This window comes from Scyliorhinus canicula, chromosome 3 (assembly GCF_902713615.1).
Source record: "Scyliorhinus canicula chromosome 3, sScyCan1.1, whole genome shotgun sequence".
In the NCBI taxonomy this organism is placed as follows: domain Eukaryota; kingdom Metazoa; phylum Chordata; class Chondrichthyes; order Carcharhiniformes; family Scyliorhinidae; genus Scyliorhinus; species Scyliorhinus canicula.
The window spans coordinates 73,862,245-73,880,875 of NC_052148.1; the positions used below are offsets into that span (position 1 = coordinate 73,862,245).

Here is an 18,631-nt window from a genome sequence, read left to right on the forward strand (position 1 = left end):
GATGCATTTTTTTCATAGACACACAAGAACTGTGCTAACATGACTGAAATGGAGGCTAAAGTGTTGTATGTAAAGATGGCTCGGTCCTTAAAGACATATGGAGTGTCCTTCTTCTTGGTTAAGGTAAGTGTTTGCTGTAAAGTATGAAGTAATCCATTTTACAAATGTTTTACAGAGCAATGATATTTTTGCATTGTTTGGTGTTGCTGATGTGCCTTATTTAATTCTATGGTTAATCTCAAAACGATGCAACGATGTAATTCTGATGAGTTTCCCTCTTTGCCTGAAGTGATAACACCCGTGTCCTAATACTGAAAGTCATATCTTTGAATAAGGACTTGTGCACTGCTTAAAGAATATTGCTTTCTACTCTTGATTTGCTGGGTACTATACCACAGTAATGTGTAGGAGCAGCATTTCTGAATGGCAATATTTTCTTCACTAACTTGTAGTTATTCTCCTTCATGTCATGGTGGAAGAGTTTTCCCTTTAAACCCTTGTGCCTAAAATGTGCCCTCTTCAGGTAAATGAGGGCCATCATTACATATTATGTCCTCCTCTGGACACCTATGTAATCAATATGTGGCATTGGTGCATTGTGTTCCACTGGGACTTTTTATTGTAAATAGCCAAATTGTAGATTTATTGTTGTAAATAGTTTGCTTGCTGGTTCTTTCCTCCGTCATCCCTCCAAGTACTGAAAGTATTTGGTTTGTGTTCACTTGCTGATGGTCATCGAGAGATGTTCTTACAATGCAATTAACTCCGCCTATAAAACATGTCAACTTGATAAGTGTATCTGTGATTTTTCTTTGGTTAGCAACTTCTTGCAAATTTTGGAGCATACTTTAATATGATCATTCTCAAACTCCTCGCCTTGTCATTGTGTTCCCTTTGCATCTTTTACTGGTTCTTTAATATAAAATATTAAATATTCTGTAGGAGAAAATGAAAGGGAAGAACAAACTTGTACCTCGTTTACTGGGAATTACCAAAGAGTGTGTCATGCGTGTGGATGAGAAAACAAAAGAAGTGATACAGGAATGGAATCTGACTAATATCAAACGCTGGGCAGCGTCACCAAAGAGTTTTACCCTGGTATGTTTTTACAGCAACTGTTTCCTGCAAAACTGTCTCTCTAGACTCTAGAGCCTGTGCTCATTCCTAAATATTGATGTACATTTAATACACACTGTCCTCAACTAACTATATGGTGATGGCTGAAAAGTTACAGTTTGTTCTAGTTTGTCTTTATCCGACTAATTGAATTCTACTAATGAGACAAATGTGGTAATTTCTTGGGGAATTTGGGGAATGTCTCGGTGCCAGAGCGGGTTTATAATTAGTTTTTAGTTTTAACTGGACAAGCTAGTTAGAGACTAGTTTAAATTTCAGTCAGATATGCGTTTTGTCTGTATGACGGATAGTTTTGCTGCGAAGGTGCTTAAGTGGCCCTCAATACATATCCTTGTAGAATAAATGATTCTTTTGCTCAGCAGAGAGAAGATTCCAATTGCCCTGTAATTGTGGATTGATTATATGCTTTAAACATCCTGCACTTAGTTCCAATAAACTGAACAGTTGTCAGGTCTGCTTGGGATTTTGATAAATGAGTTTATATGCAGAAATCTTTGAAGGTGATAAAATAAAGTAGATTATGGGTGGCACGGAGGCACAGTGGTGAACACTGCTGCCTCACCGCTCCAGGGACCCAGGTTCAATTCCAACTTCGGGTGGCTGTCTGTGTGGAGTTTGCACTTTCTCCCCGTTACATCGTGGGTTTCCTCCGGGTGCACCGGTTTCCTCCCAAAGTCCAAAGATCTGTAGGTTAGGTGGATTGGCCATGATAAATTGCCCCTTTGTGTCCAAAAGGTTAGGTTGGGTTACTGGATTACAGGGATAGAGAGGAGGCATGGGCTTAAGTCAGGTACTCTTTCCAAGAGCTGGTGCAGACTCAAAGGGCCCAATGGCCTCCTTCTGCACTGTAAATTTTATGATAAATAATAACACTGTTTCTTTAGCAAGAATCGTGGGGAGGCTGCAAAGATTTACCAGAATGATACTAGGGATGGGAGGGACTTCAATTATATGGTGAGACGAGCAAATTTGTGATAATTCTGCTGAAAGGGAAGATGAAAACGCAATTTAATAGAGGTGTTCAAAATTATCAAGCACTTGGGTAGGGTAAATTAGGAGAAGCTGTTTCCATTGGCAAAAAGGTTGAGAACTAAAGGGCAAGGATTTACCGGTAGATGATTGGCAAAAAACGGCCCAGAGCTTGGAGGAGAAAGAATTATGCAAGAAGTTATGAAATGGAATTCCTGCCTAGAATTGTGGTGGGAGCAGCTGTAGGAGCAATTTTCACTCCCAAATTAAATAAAGGCATGAAGGGGAGAGCTTTGACAAGAGGGTAAAGATGTGCAACTAACTGGGCAACCCTTTCAAAGAGGCAACACAGGCTTGAATGGTGTAATCTATAATTCTAAGAAGGTCTATCTTGTGCAGTCAAATTAAATAGTTTAATCCTCATCAAATCAACTTGAAATTTGATTTGTCACTCGAGGTCTTAAATAATTTTGAAAAGTTATGGCCCCTTCCCCATTAGCCTCCAAATCTTATGGCAGAGTAGTTCTGCAAGTAAATATAAAGTCACCATGATGAACATAAAGTCCCAGATCAACATAGGCTGCTTTCCCTTTTTGCCAGGGGGCAAGGTTGAGAAAGCGGGGCCTTCATGAATAACCTCAGCTAGTATGGGAATTGAACCCATGCTGTTGGCCTTGCTCTGCATCACAAACCAGCCGTCCAGCCAACTGAGCCAAACCGGAATCATTGTGGAGGGAAGGATTCGAGGTTGGAAAGTAAAACCTTAGTTTTGGGGGAACTGTTTATGATTCGAGCTGAAGGCCATGACACGCCCTATGTTTTGTTACAGGTTCTTGGGAGGATCCATCCGAGTAATTGCAGTTTTGTATCAAATCCCCAGAGACACAGCAAAAACAATGTTTTGAACTGATCCAAGCAGTAAATTGCTTATTTCAACAAACACTTGTGTGATGTATGGTTTATACAAAACTGTGTTTGCAATGGCCGTTGTGATTGCATCATTTTTTAAATTCCAATTGTAATATTTTTAGCTCTTTGGGCCTTGTGCTCAGATTGTATCCAGACACCATCAATTCAATAATCAAGGCAATTTTGCAACTCTTTGAATTCAGTCTATTGCAGTGATATGTTAGCATCCTGTTGAATCTTAGTTTATTCAGATTACATTTTCCAGACAATACATGCATCAAGGCTGTCTCTGAGCATGTTTACCAGAGTAACACTGATGCTGTTTGTGATGTCCTTGGGTAATTTCACAACTAATCGAAAGACCAAGATGTGGTTTTGTTCTTTTTGTTGCAATAATATGACCAGTCTTGTAAATTGGGGTTAAAACAAATTCAATATTTAATGAAGTGCTCTAGGTCAAAATGCCAAAGAATGCCAACTTAAAACTGTTTTTTTGGGCCCATTGCTGAAAACAAAATAGTTATATTTGTTTTCCAGCTTCAGAAATGGGAAGAAAAGTGCCTCAAACTCTACCTAATGTTGCCATGGTAACTTGAGCTATAGATCAAAAGGAACATTCCCCCACACACCAACAAATGTTGATGCAGAAGAATGATGGAAGATAGTTTCACTCAGGTCCATAAGGACAAGACCATTCTAGGTTATTTTGGAGTGCTGTGTGTTTCTGATAATTCAAAGTAGTTTTTCAAATTCATGCCTTGTTTAACTAAAAGTACCACATTAAATGGTGTTGAAATTATCCAGTAATTTTAGATCAACAAGAACATTATTTTTCCATTCCCTATTGCAGTTTTAAGCGCCCTGACTTATTTGGCGGTCATGCCAGTTAAGGAAAAGGCCAAATGTGGAAAATTGGAGATTGAGCCAACTACTTATAGTCATCAGAAAACTAATCCAAGCAGATGCTTGGGAAACAGATGTACCAATAAATTAAGAAATTGAATGACAGCTACCATAAAGCAAAATAATTTTGATTATTTAGCATCTTGCGTTTTAGGACAACTCTAAGCACCTTGAGCTTTTTGAAGCTTATATGACTACAATGCAATCAACTTCCACACGGTGAGCCTTCATAGACAACGGTGAGATATAGCCCACTCATCTGTTTTTGGCATGGCGAAAGGGCAAGTCATAGTGAGAATTCTCTACTGCCCTTAAAAAGAATTCTGAGATCATTTTCATCCATGTGGTCAAGCAGACAGACCCTAGTTTAGCAGGTCTGGCAGCATCTGTGGAGAGGGAAGGGAGCTAAAGTTATGAGTCTGGATGACTCTTTGCCAACTGTTTAACAGTTCAGCCAAAAGAGGATGTCTCCCAAAGTACAGCACTGCACCTCTTACTGCACTAACATGTCATCGTAGATTATGTCATTGAGTCCTAGAACACGGCTTGAAATCATGAACTTCTGACTCAGGCAATCCGCAGTCACTAAGCCAAACTACAAATTGAAGGAGGAAATCCCCAAGAGGAATTTCTAAAAGGCAATAAATTGAGATTAAATTTGAATGTTTTGAATGCTATGGTCCTATATTTTTTTCTGTTTTTCCCCATGCAGGATTTTGGAGACTATCAGGATGGTTACTATTCAGTTCAGACAACTGAAGGAGAACAGATTGCACAGCTTATAGCTGGATACATAGATATCATTTTGAAAAAGGTATCCCAGTAAATTTCTTTGACAATTATAACCCACTTTGCTTACAAACATGTTCACATTTTTCGCAGGATCTCCAATGCTATAGACATGGGTAAGGAAATCAAAGTTTGCCAATCTTTGGAATTTCTGCACCCATGGGGCTATTAAAAGTGGTCACCAAGATTTTCTCTGAGAATTCTGGAAATTCTGCCAGAAGCAAATAATGCAGCAACGTGGCAAAGAACTGTTTGAACTTCAGGAGGTTTAAAGGTCATTATGCACCAGCCTGTGCTTCAGGCTGAATTTTGCGATGGGGGTGAGGAAGATAAAGTTGTCTTTAGCACCCCTGAGCTGGAAACTGCAAAGTTGGTCAGGATTTCTGTTTCTATTCTCATAATTCCTAAAATTGTGATTATACGAGTTGATACAGCGTAGGTTTACTAGAATGCTAATGAAGGGGTTTCCCTGTGATGAGAAGCTGAGTAAATTGGGCTTGTACTGCCTGGAATTTCAAATCTGAAGGGGCTGAAGAGTGTAGATACCGACACGTTCTTAGGATTAGGGGCCAATCATTTATGACTGACGAGAAACTCCTTCACTTAAAACATAGTGAAACTTTGGAATTCTATGTCAAAAGGGGTTTCTGGTGCTTCATCATCGAGCTTACTTAAGGCCGAGATAGACAGGTATTTGGCGTCTCAGGGAATTGAGGAAGATGGGGAGCGGGTAAGAAAGGGCAGTTGAAGCAGAAGATCAGCCACAATTAAATTGAATGGTGATGCAGGCTCAAGAGACCATGTAGCCTTACCTGCTCCTATTTCATATCATAATATCAGATGAGCACAGGGTTAAAATTGATAGAATAAAAACAGGAAATGAGAATAAATGGAGTTGTGGTTTTAAATCACTTACATACTCAAGTAAGAAATAATGGAGATGAATGGGAATGTTGGTGTCTGTGTCTAAACACGGAAAGGATGTGGTGCAAAGTGGTCAGTTTTATATTGCCAGTGGAATTCTTTACGCAAGTTTGCTTGGCTGACAGTTAATTTTCTCTAAAGAAGTCGACGAACGACTGTCACCTCCGAACGAACCCTGACATTGACCCTCTCAGGGCGAACTTGATTTTCCCCAGACAGAGAAAGCCAGCCATGTCAGTGAGCCAGGTCTCTGACTTTGGGGGCTTTGAGACCCTCCAAGCTAATAGTATCGGTCTCCGCGCTACCAGGGAGGCAAAGGCCAGAACATCTGCCTCTTTCTCCTCCTGGATTCCCGGATCTTCCGACACTCCGAAAATCGCCACCTCTGGACTCGGTGCCACCCTTGTTTTTAACACCTTGGACATGACATCTGCAAACCCCTGCGAGAATCCCACAAGCTTCGGGCATGTCCAAAACATATGAACATGGTTTGCTGGTCCTCCCGCACACCTTGCACACCTGTCTTCTATCCCAAAGAACCTGCTCATCCGGGCCACTGTCATGTGAGCCCGGTGCACGACCTTATATTGTATCAGGCTGAGCCTGGCACATGATATGGACGCATTGACTCTACTCGATGCATCCTCCCAGAGACCATCCTCTATCTCTCCTCCTAACTCCTCTTCCCATTTGTGTTTCAGCTCCTCGGTCTGCATTTCCTCTGACCCCATGAGTTCTTTATAGATGTCCGAAACCCTCCTCTCTCCCACCCACATTCCGGAAACTACCCTGTCCTGTACCCCCTTGGTGGTAGGAGTGGGAAGGTTGGGACCTACCTGCGTAGGAAGTCCTGCACCTGCAGGTATCTAAACTCATTCCCTCCCGACAATTCAAATTTCTCCTCCAATTCCCTCAGGCTGGGAAAGCTCCCCTCTATGAACAGATCTCCCATTGTCTTGATCCCTGCTCTTTGCCATCTCCGAAACCCTCCATCCAGCCTCCCCGGGGCAAACCAATGATTATTGCAGATTGGAGACCAAACCGATGCTCCATCTGCTCCCACATGTTTCCTCCGTTGCCCCCAGACTCTCGGGGCCGCCACAACCACGGGGCTGGTGGAGTACTGTGCAGGCGAAAATCATTGAATTGTTTTTTGTTTTTTTTTTAAATTTAGATTACCCAATTATTTTTTCCAATTAAGGGGCAATTTAGCATGGCCAATCCACCTACTCTGCACATTTTTGGGTTGTGGGGGCGAAACCCACGCAGACACGGGGAGAATGTGCAAACTCCACACAGACAGTGACCCAGAGCCGGGATCGAACCTCAGCGCCGTGAGGCGGTTGTGCTAACCACTAGGCCACCGTGCTGCCCAATCATTGAATTGTTGACTGTATTAATAAAGATGTATACAAGCTGGAGCTGAAAATACAATTGTGAATGTGTCCCCTATTGGATAACCACTGGGAATGTCTTCCAAGTTTAGAAGCTCCCCAAGGTGATTTAATCTTTATGGTCACCCATTTTCAATGCTATCGAGTGTTTCTGCATTAAGTGCAGCACAGTAGCACAAGTGATTAGCACTGTGTCTTCACAGCGTCAGGGTCCCAGGTTCGATTCCTGGCTTGGGTCACTGTCTGTGCGGAGTCTGCACGTTCTCCCTGTGTCTGCGTGGGTTTCCTCCGGGTGCTCCGGTTTCCTCCCACAGTCTAGAGACATGCAGGTTAGGTGGATTGGCCATGATAAGTTGCCCATAGTGACCAAAAAGGTTTAGAGGGGTTATTGGACTATGGAGATAGGGTCGAATTGAGAGATTAAGTGGGTCGGTGCAGGCTCGATGGGCCGAATGGCCTCCTTCTGCACTCTGTTCTATGTTCTAAGTGACCAAATGTTGATTAAAAATTGGCTGCCGCGACTGAGATTTTTAGTGGCAGGAAAGTAAGAGGCGAAATAGGTGGTTCTTAAATGTGTGTGTCCTGTTAGCCAGTGGTTTAGTAAAAAGCATGTTGGGGAACCTGGCTTTCAATGCGCGCATAAATCAACTTTCTATTTTGCAGAAAAAAAGCAAAGACCATTTTGGGTTGGAGGGTGATGAAGAATCCACAATGTTGGAGGACTCTGTGTCTCCCAAAAAGTAAGTGGAAAAAATAAAACATGCAAACCACTTCATTGCTTTTTTTTAGGGTTTTTGAGACTAATGTAAATTACACAATCCAGATAAATGAAACTGGGAAAGGTTCTTCTAACATAGAAACAAATTCTTTCTCAACTGGTAGGGGCTTTTCACAGTAACTTCATTGCAGTGTTAGTGTAAGCCAACTTGTGACAATAAAGATTATTATATTTTCTTTCTGTTCATTGTTTGCGCATGCATCTTCTACGTATCTTATTCCCCTCCCCCACCCGGTGTTTGTAATTGTGCCTTAAGAAGTGAGGAAATGGTTCTTCTAACAATGGCATGTTCCATTGTACAAAAAAAGGCATTGATAATTTAACCACTTATGTCCAGTTATGAGAATAGTTTGCATAAATTTGGAATGTATAGAAAGTTGAGGAATGATCTAATCCAAGTGCTTAAAACAATAAAGGGATTTAATGGGGCTGATGCAGAGAAGCCTCTTCCTAAAACGAATGTTCGGCCATTCAACAGTGAAGTGACAAAGCACATTTTCCCAGGCAAGACAGTGAAAATTTCTCTCCCGAAACAAATTAGATGTTGGATCAGTTGGAACTTGATTGAGCTTGTTAGGTCTTTGTTAGGTATTAAATGGTGGAACGGGCTCGCAGGAGGCCGAATGGCCTGCTGCTCTTAACATGTTCCTATGTTCTTTTCTGGTCGAACGATTTAACATCAGAACTGCTACTGTGATTTAGTAATGAGCAGCAGCTTGAATATTCTGATTTTCTTTGTGTGCTTGTAATTAGTGTACGATAAGTTGACACTATTTTTTGTGCACTGTTAATTTTGCAGGTCAACCATCATGCAGCAACAGTTTAATAAAACTGGCAAAGTGGAGCATGGGTCTGTAGCATTACCTGCAATTATACGTCCTGGTTTTGGTGGTCAGGGGAACTATCAGGTTGGAACAATGCCAGCAGCCCAACAGCAGATGACTAGTGGACAGATGCACAGAGGACATATGCCTCCACTGGTAGGAAACTATACTTAAATAACTGATCATTTGTTTTTGGATTAACTTGTAAAAAACATAATAGAAACCTTTTAGAATTGGTGCTTATCAGCCACTATTGAAAAAAAGCAACACTGATTTAAACTGGTCAGTGTTACAGGATCCCCCTCCAATTCTGCTCCAGGGTATAATAGTTGCTCCCTCTGGTATGTGCCTGGTGTTTATGCTTTCTGATTTTACTTGGACGTTGACCCTGTTTTAATGGGTTTTTTTTTTGCTGTTTCAAACAGTAGCCAACTGTGTATGCTAAATAATCTTGACTCACAAAGAAAAATCTGTTGAAATAATTATTACCACAGTTAGGTTGGCACAGTGGTTAGCACTGCTGCCCCTCAGCTCCAGGGACCTGGGATCAATTCCAGCCTTGGGTGACTGTGTGGAGTTTGCACTTTCTCCCTGTGTGTGCATGGGTTTCCTCCGGGTGCCCCAGTTTCCACCCACAGTCCAAAGATGTGTGGGTTAGGTGGATTGGCCATGCTAAATTGCCCCCGAGTGTCAAAAAGGTTAGGTGGGGTTACTGGTTTACGGGAATAGCGTGAAGGCATGGGCTTAAGTAGGGTGCTCTTTCCAAGGGCCGGATCGGACTCCATTGGCCGAATGGTCTCCTTCTGCACTATAAATTCAATGTTCTATGTATTCATGGAATGATAGGGGCAGCACGGTAGCATGGTGGTTAGCATAAATGCTTCACAGCTCCAGGGTCCCAGGTTCGATTCCCGGCTGGGTCACTGTCTGTGCGGAGTCTGCACGTCCTCCCCATGTGTGCGTGGGTTTCCTCCGGGTGCTCCGGTTTCCTCCCACAGTCCAAAGATGTGCGGGTTAGGTGGATTGGCCATGCTAAATTGCCCGTAGTGTCCTAAAAAGTAAGGTTAAGGGGGGGGGTTGTTGGTTTACGGGTATAGGGTGGATACGTGGGTTTGAGTAGGGTGATCATGGCTCGGCACAACATTGAGGGCCGAAGGGCCTGTTCTGTGCTGTACTGTTCTATGTTCTATGATAGTGTTTACAGCACAGATGGAGGCCATTTGGCCCATCATGTCTGTGCCAGTTCTCTGCCAGAGCAACTCTGTATAGATTTTGCACATTCTCCCCGTATCTGCGTGGGTTTCACTCCCATAACCCAAAGATGTGCAGGATAGGTGGATTGGCAATGCTAAATTGCCCCTTAATTTGGGGAAAAAATGATTGCGTACTGTCAATTTATATTCTAAAAACATCTCCAGAATTAAGGGCACCAACTGCCCTGCGAACCTTTTATAAAATTCAGTGGGAAAGCCATCCGGGCCAGGGGCCTTGCCAGTCTGCATGAACCAAATGCATTTTATAACTTCCTCTGGGCCCAATGGAGATTGCTACTCCTTGGGCGGGTTTCTCCGCCGGTGGGATTCTCCGTTTTGCTTCCCGACGGCGTGGGGCTGCCCAACAATGGGAAACCCCATTGACCAGCTGGTATAACGGAGAATCCGCCGGCGGATCGAGGCTGAAATGTGGCAGGGCAGAGAATCCAGCCCCTTGTCTCCCCCGCTGGGATGAATAAGCTGTCCAAAATGTCAATCTGACAGGTCCCTCCGCCAGATGCTCCGATCTATAAAGACCCCGATAGAGCGATTCAAAAGCTGCAGTAATCTGAGGGGGGGGTGGTAGAGACCAAGCTCCTGCTTGAGTTGCATACCCGTACAATTTCCCAGGAAGCCACATGTCGCTGAAGGTGGTGAGCCAATAGGTGACTGGCCTTCCCTATATTCATAAAACTTGCCCTTCATGCCAACACTTTGTATTAGGAGCAAGAGCGTACTGGTGGTTCACCTCAAGATGGAGTCCACAGGCCTCTGCAGCTCCGCCCTTGCTGTCTTTGCCATGTGGGCTTTATAGGAGATCATTTCCCCCCCCCTAATGATCACCTGAAGGGCTTCTCACAGTGTGGAAGGCAAGATTGACTCCCATTTATTAAATGCTACATAGTCCCCAATGGCAGTGGACATCCATTCCCAAAACCTCTTGTCCGCTCATGTGTCCAACCTCTATGGCGGGCTTTAGGAGGGACCTAACTCTAGTACCAAATCAACAAAGTGCGGGGCATTGTCAGAAATGACAATCCCCGAGTACTCAGCTGCCACCACAGAAGGGAGGAGAGACCTAACTACCACAAAAAAAAATCAATCTGCGAGTATCCCTGATGAACATGTGAGAAAAACTAACCACCCCACCCCCATCCGCAGCTTTGCCTGGTTCCTGACCTGCAATGAGCCTTTTGAAAAACACCACATCAAATGTAAACTTTAAAAAAAAAATTGAGTGCCCAGTTCATTTTTCTCATTTAATGTGCGATTTACCGTGGCCAATCAATCTGCGTTGCATATCTTTGGGTTTGTGTGGGTGAGACCCACGCAGACACGGGGAGAATGTGCAAACTCCACGTAGACGATGACCTGGGGCCGGGTTCGAACCCGCGTGCTCAGTGCTGTGAGTGCTAACTACTGCGCCACTCTGCCGCCCGAATTTAAACACTTAAGGTGAACCAATACTCTCTACCTTTTCACTGGGCCACTCAATCCCATGGCGTTCCAGGTGACCAAACAAATTAGAGGATTCCCACTCCCCCTCAATCTGGAGTCAGTCATTTCCACCAAGAGAGGTTACCTTTCCTTGTCTTTTAAAAAAAAAAAAAATAAGTTCAGTGTACCCAATTTGTTTTCCCCAATTAAGAGGCAATTTAGTGTGGCCAATCCACCTAACCTGCTTTGGGTTTGTGGGGGTGAAACCCACGTAGACACGGGGAGAATGTGCAAACTCCACACGGAACAGTGACCAGGGGCTGGGATCTCACACGGGTCCTCAGTGCCGTAGGCAGCAATGCTAACCACTGCTCCACTGTGCTGTCCCAAAGAGAGATTACCTAAAAGATATATAAAAGGTACAACAATCAGGTCCACCTAAGATGGACACCAAACCAAATCGCAAGACTGAACAAAGAAAAATCTGCAGGTAACATAGCAAACTACACATCCTTCCCTCCCTCCACCCAACGCCATCGCCCCTGAATACTACCACACCCAAATACACATACAAATTGAGGCAAGGCAAACATAAACAACTAAAATCTACTTTAGTGTCATATTATTAACTTGCAATTTTTACGATGCCATTTTCTTTCTGTTTTTAGACATCTGCACAACAAGCTCTCATGGGAACTATTAATTCCAGCATGCAGGCTGTGCAGCGAGCAACAGAAAATCTGGATGATGTCGATGCTTTGCCTCCCCTTGGACATGATGCTGTAAGATAATTACGATTAATTCCCTGAACCACTGCATACCTCAATTCTATTAGTAACTACTTGATCTATGCCTATAAGTACAAGTGCGTGAACTTCTGCATATGTCAATGGCTCTGGTTAAGTCAGATAAAATTCTATAGAACATAGATGACAAACTGGCACTGTGGCATGATTCTGAGAACTATCGGATTGTTGGTTCGTGGATCAGACAGCTGAAACAATGGCATAATGGCATCGGTTTCAGGGATTGATTTTGACCAAGGGACATTGTAAAGTCATACATTGTTGGAGAACTGTGAGCAGTAAAATTGCTCATGCGGTTGTTTGTGACCTTGCTAAATCAATATTTAGAGGTTGCATTGTAAATTGTGCTGCTGATATAAAGGAAAAATAGAAAACATCTGCCACCTGGCGCCATAACTTGTAGAAATTCAATACAATGTTAATCACTTCAATGTTAATTTGCTCCTCGTGTAGTTGAGCACATTACTCATGAAAAGGTCTAGTTTTACCCATTTTACGTATAGCAAATGCACTATGAATTAAAAGAGGTGGTTTACCAGCTCTTTGCTCAAGGGAAGCAGAAATGTCAATAATTTTATTGGTCAAGTTGAATAGCTCATTTTTTTTTGTAATTTGAATGTCAGTTATGAAGATGTTAAGAAATTAATAGATCATGATCCACATGTTGCATATATTTCTAAATTAGAAAGAAACATCTTTATATGTATCCAGCAAGAAGAAATTGCAACCTTTAACAAAGCATGAGTTTTATGACATATTAAGTTACAGATATGTGAAATTGATAGGTAGAGGAACGCCTAAAAACTGCCTGCTTTACTTAGCAAGTTGCATTCAGTATCTTTAGTAAGAGTTCAGTGATATTCTCTTTAAGTCAACATTTTTGTAGAGTAAATAGGCCCTACTTTTCAAGCTATACTGGTGACTGAGCCCCAAGTCTAGATATCACTCTGGTGGCCTACTATTGCACCTTCTGTAGAACCCCTCTAACCATTGTTAGGTAATGAGACCAAGTATTGTTCACAGTACTCTAAATTTGGGCTTTACGTTGCCCAAGGATAACAGTCCTTGTTTTATATTCAATGATCCTAGCTCTGTAATTAGTGTCCGTTGATGCAACAATTGAAGAATTAAGAATGATAACCTAGCTGCAGCTTAGCATGTAGGTTCGGCACAAAGCGGGTGAGGTAATTTATAGCTCTGTGTATGAACTGATATTAGGAAATGTGAGGGAGGGAGGATAGTAATTCAAACTTGGATCAGGGTTTGCAAGAGACGAGCAGAAATGGAAGTCTTAATTTTATGAGTTCCATGGTCAGTTGGAACTGTGGGTAAAGATGCTGCATTTCTAGAAGATGAGAGGTCTCTGGTAGGTAAGCACCAATGTCCTCAAGCATGAAAACTCCACGGGTAGGGCTGCTAAGTAAAATGAATAGATATGTATAACAATGACAGCAAAAACTTGGTTGAATTAATGCAAGCATCACTTGTCAGGAAGTGCTTGCATAGGCAAGACTCAATAATTTATTAATAGGTATATTCAACGATTAAATAGGGGCAACGTTAAGGATTCTAGTCTTGTATAGGTCATACTGCAGCACAAATTTTAATAGAAAGTGTCTCCAAACTAAACAACTCCTGGAGTAATGACCACACTTTTGTAACTAAATATGTGGAGTTAACTGCCCCAAATGTGTTTGTATCCTGTCTGGACCAGAAAAAGCATTGTGATTGTTGGCAATAAGTTATTGTGCGTGTGTTGCCATTTCATTATTTAAAATAATAATTTTATTGCTTTGCTTAAGCCAATCTCTTTACACCTTTTGGAAATGTGTTATTGCGAGATAAATATCCCATAATTTAATAATAATGTAATTGCTTAATGTATTTGCAAAATGTTATATCAATCCAGCCATTATATTATAAAAGCTTTGCATTTAAGCAATATTGCAAGAAACCTAATATTTGTGAAAATAAATATGCTGTACTTGGCAAGTGGGATCACCATACGTTCCAGGAAGCATGATGTTTTTATTTCTAATTTAAATCTCATTTCAATATTGTTCAATATGCATTTAAAAATGGAATATTGATCAATTTGTTGTCACTTGTTCTCGATGGTCCCTGCCATTCATCAATGGTATCACTGATTAGCCTGTATGGGGGAGCTCAAAGGTTGTCACTTCAACAAACTTCTAAATCAGACTTTATTCTGATATGTATATTGTGATCTTGCTTTGTATGCTATTATGCAGGTCATCCTGGAGACCTGATGATCCATTTTCCTACAGTAATTCAATTGCAGGGGTAATTCTAAATTGACATCAGAATAGCATGGATTTGGTTTTTAATGGGGGTTTAATGTTTTTATGTTCTAGGCATCAAAAGCATGGAGAAAAAATAAAATGGATGAATCCAAACATGAGATCCATTCACAAGTGGATGCCATTACTGCAGGCACAGCATCAGTGGTCAACCTCACTGCAGGTAAGTTAAAGATGTGAAGAATGTGTTACTCCTGTGTATTTTTAGAGCATGAAATTACATCTAACAATTGGTAGGATTATTGGTGAACACTTGAACGTAATTATGTTATTTGTAGAATCTTGATTCTTCCAGGGGGCCATCAAATGCACAGAGGAGGCCATTCGGCTTGTTGTCTCCATGCTAACTCTTGGCCCACTCACCCACTCTTTCACTGTAATGCAGCACACCGTTTACCTTGAAATGCTTATCTAATTCCCTTTTTAAAAAACTACTATTGAATCTGCCACAGCCTCCCCCTCAGGCAGTGCATTCCAGATCCTAGCCACTTGTTGCGTAATAAAACGTTTCCTCCAGTCCAGGGTACTTGCCAGCCTTTCGTCCCATTAGTTTTCCTGGTATTTTTTTCTGCAATGATAGTAATTGTTTTCATTTCCTCCCACACTTTCCCCCCTTGATTTCCTGCTTGTCTTCGGATGCATTTTGTGCTTTCTGCTGTGAAGACAGATCCAAAATACTTGTTCAAAGTCTCTGCCATTTCCTATTTTGTCATTATTAATTCCCCAGCCTAAACCTCGAAGGAATCAATGTTTACTGTAGCTACTCTTTTCCTTTTTATATACTGGCAGAAACCCTTCCTGTCTATTTTTATATTTGTTGAAAACTTCCATTCTAATTTTTTGGTCAACTATTGGTTTCTAAAATGTACCCATTCTTCTGGACTATTATTCGCAGCATTGTATATCTTTTCTTTCAATTTGATACCATCCTTGCTAACCACAGAAGTTAATATTAATTGACTAGTTGATCATCTCCTGATCTCAAACAAGAGTTTAGTACGGAAAAGGCCACACAGTGAGTCACTTGGAAGAAGCACGGAAGGACACTGGGAGACAGAATGTACTGTGGGTGGATGACTGCAATACCCTTCACAAAAGTGACATGGTAGCACCATTACTGACTGAGGTGGCCAAGTCTGGAAGGGCATAGTTACCAGACTCTGCTGAGGACACGTGACAAGAGGGCCAACAACCGGAAATATTCGACTTAACGTTGCCCTAGCAAACCTACCTGTAGCAGATGCATCTGGCTATGATCGTATTGTTAGAATTGATGACCGCACAGCTCTTGTGCAGAATAAGTCTTGTTGTTAGTAATACTGAGGATACCCTCCACTGTTTTGTGTGTCACTACCACTGTGCTAAATGGGATAGATTTGGAACATATTTAGCCGTTAAAAACTGCGCGCCCATGAGGCATTTTGGGACATCAGCAGCAGCAGCAGAATTTTATTCAACTCCGTCTGTAGCCCAGCATTTTCCTCACTGTACCAATAATGTAAAGCCCAGGGGTACAACCCATTCTTCATAGAAGAATTCTGGAGAGCGTATCCGGTGCAGCACCTGCTATATCTAAAACTGGAAACTACATGGCAAATATGTGCTGGATGTTTGTCCAGGTGTGCTCTGTCTTCAAAAAGCAGGACAAATCCATTCACTGCCTTATCAGTCTACACGCAACAAAGTGATGGAAAGTGTCACAGACAATGTTATCAAACAGCACTTATTCAGCAATACTCAGCTCATGGATGCTCAGTTTGGTCTGCCAGGGCCACTGAGATCCAAACCTCATTACACTTCTGATACAAAAATGGATACTGCCTTTTAAATCATGGCAACGTTTGATCCTGTATCACTTCAGTTGGAGTGATCACTTTGCCAAAGGAAAGAAGGTTGTGGTTGTTGGAGGCCATTGACCTGGCAAGTGGCAAGTAACATTCATGCCACACAAGTGCCAGGCAATGGCCATCTCCCAACAAGAGATAATCTTAACCACCATCCTTGACATTTAATTACATTACAGTTACTCGATCCCCACCAGCAACATCCCAGGAGTTACATTGACCAGAAAATTAACAGACTCAATGATATAAATATTGTGGCTACAAGCAGGTCAGACGCTGGGGAATCTGCTGCAAATTACTCATTACTCATCACCTGACCCCACAAAGCCTGTCCACCATTTTTAAGGCACAAGTCCAGAGTGTGATGGAATATTCTTCACTTGCCTTGATGAGTGCAGCTCTAACAAAACCAGTTTTACACCATCCAGGACAAAGCAGCCCATCCACCAACGTAAATATTTACCCCCTGCACCACCGGCTGATGCACAGGGGCAGCAACGTGTACCATATTTTTTTTAAAATTAATTTACAGTACCCAATTCATTTTTTACAATTGGGGGGCAATTTAGCATGACCAATTCACCTACCCTGCACATCTTTGGGTTGCGGGTGGTGAGATTCGCGCAGACTCGGGTAGAATGTGTAAAATCCCACAGACAGTGACTTGGGGCGGGGATCGAACCCGGGCCCTCGACGCCGTGAGGCATCCGTGCTGTCGGTGTGTGCAAGATGAAAATGAAATGAAATGAAAATCGTGCATTACAGCAATTCACCAAGCCTCCTCCAAAAGCATCTTGCAAACTGATGATATCTGGCAACTAGAACGAGGATAGCAGATCCACCAGCTGCATGGTTCCTCTCCCAAGTCCCACACCATGCTGACTTAGAATTACATCACTACTCCTTCACTTGCTGAAAATCCCTTCATGACAGCACTGTGGATGTACCTATATCATGTGGCCACTATGGGACAGGGCTCCAGTTCAATTTTCAGAATTGCTGGCATTGTGCTAAAGAAGGAGACCCAGAACTCCATGGGCTTGGAACATGACCAGAACGTGCACATGGTTAACTGGACCTCTCCCACAATGCTTGCACTTGTCCTCGGGTGCAACGTTAGCATTCGTGTTGAGAGAGCAAGAATACAAGAGTAGGGATGTATTTCTGAGACTCTAAGACGATGGTCAAACCCCATTTGGACTTTTGTGAGCAGTTTTGGGCCCCGTATCTAAGGAAGGATGTGCTGGCCTTAAAAATGGTCCAGAGGAGGTTCACAAGAATGATCCCTGGAATGTAGAGCTTGTCGTGTGAGGAGTGGTTGAGGACTCTGGGTCTGTACTCGTTGGAGTTTAGAAAAATGAGGGAGGATCTTATCGAAACTTACAGGATACTGAGAGGCCTTTGAGAGGACGTGGAGAGGGTGTTTCCACTTGTAGGAAAAAGTAGAACCAGAGGACACCATCCCAGACAGAAGGGATGATCTTTAAAACAGAGATGAGGAGGAATTTCTTCAGCCAGAGTGTGGTGAACCTGTGGAAATCTTTGCTGCCGAAGGCTGTGGCCAAATCACTGAGTGTCTTCAAGACAGAGATAGATAGGTTCTTGATTAATAAGAGGATCAGGGCCGGGATTCTCCCCTACCAGGCGGGGCGGGGGATCCCGGCGTACCGGAGTGGTGAGAACCACTCCGGCGTCGGGCCTCCCCAAACGTGCGGAATTCTCCGCACCTTTAGAGACTAGGCCCGCGTCGGAGTGGCTCCCGCTCCGCCGATCGGCGCGAACGGCCTTTGGCGCCACGGCTGACCGAAAGGCCTTGGTCGGCGTGAGTCCGCGCATGCGCCGGAGCATCAACGGCCACTGACGTCACCCCGGCGCATGCGCGCTGGGAGATTCTCTTCCTCCTCCGCCATGGTGGAGGCCGTGGTGGCGGTGGAAAAAAAGAGTGCCCCCACGGCACAGGCCCACCCGCCGATCGATGGGCCAGGCCACTGTGGGGGCACCCCCCGGGGTCAGATCTCACCCCCCCCCCCCCCAGGACCCCGGGGCCCGCTCCCGCCACCTGCTCCTGCCGGCACCAGAGGTGGTTTAAACCACGTCGGCGGGAGAGGCCTGTCAGCGGCGGGACTTCGTCCCATCGCAGGCTGGAGAATCACCGCGGGGGGTCCGCCGACTGGCGCGGCGCAATTCCCGCCCCTGTCGATTCCCGGGTGGCAGAGAATTCTGGCCACGGCGGGGGCGGGATTTACGCTGGCCCCGGGCGATTCTCCGACCCCATTCCGTCCCAGGTGTTATGGGGAGAAGGCCGGAGACTGGGGATGAGAAACATCAGCCATGATTGAATAG

At 43.4% G+C, this 18,631-nt stretch overlaps 1 protein-coding gene across 4 annotated transcripts in view; it reads left to right on the forward strand.

Moving 5' to 3' along the window:
- Positions 1–18,631, forward strand: part of tln1 (talin 1) — a 287,368-nt gene that overhangs the window by 141,083 nt on the left and 127,654 nt on the right. For all 4 annotated transcript variants that reach the window (XM_038790731.1, XM_038790732.1, XM_038790733.1 and 1 more), the window contains 7 exons: positions 19–123; positions 943–1,098; positions 4,631–4,732; positions 7,689–7,765; positions 8,603–8,783; positions 11,986–12,099; positions 14,499–14,607. In XM_038790731.1, the coding sequence (XP_038646659.1) occupies positions 19–123; positions 943–1,098; positions 4,631–4,732; positions 7,689–7,765; positions 8,603–8,783; positions 11,986–12,099; positions 14,499–14,607 (844 nt within the window). The remainder of the gene's footprint in view (positions 1–18; positions 124–942; positions 1,099–4,630; positions 4,733–7,688; positions 7,766–8,602; positions 8,784–11,985; positions 12,100–14,498; positions 14,608–18,631) is intronic.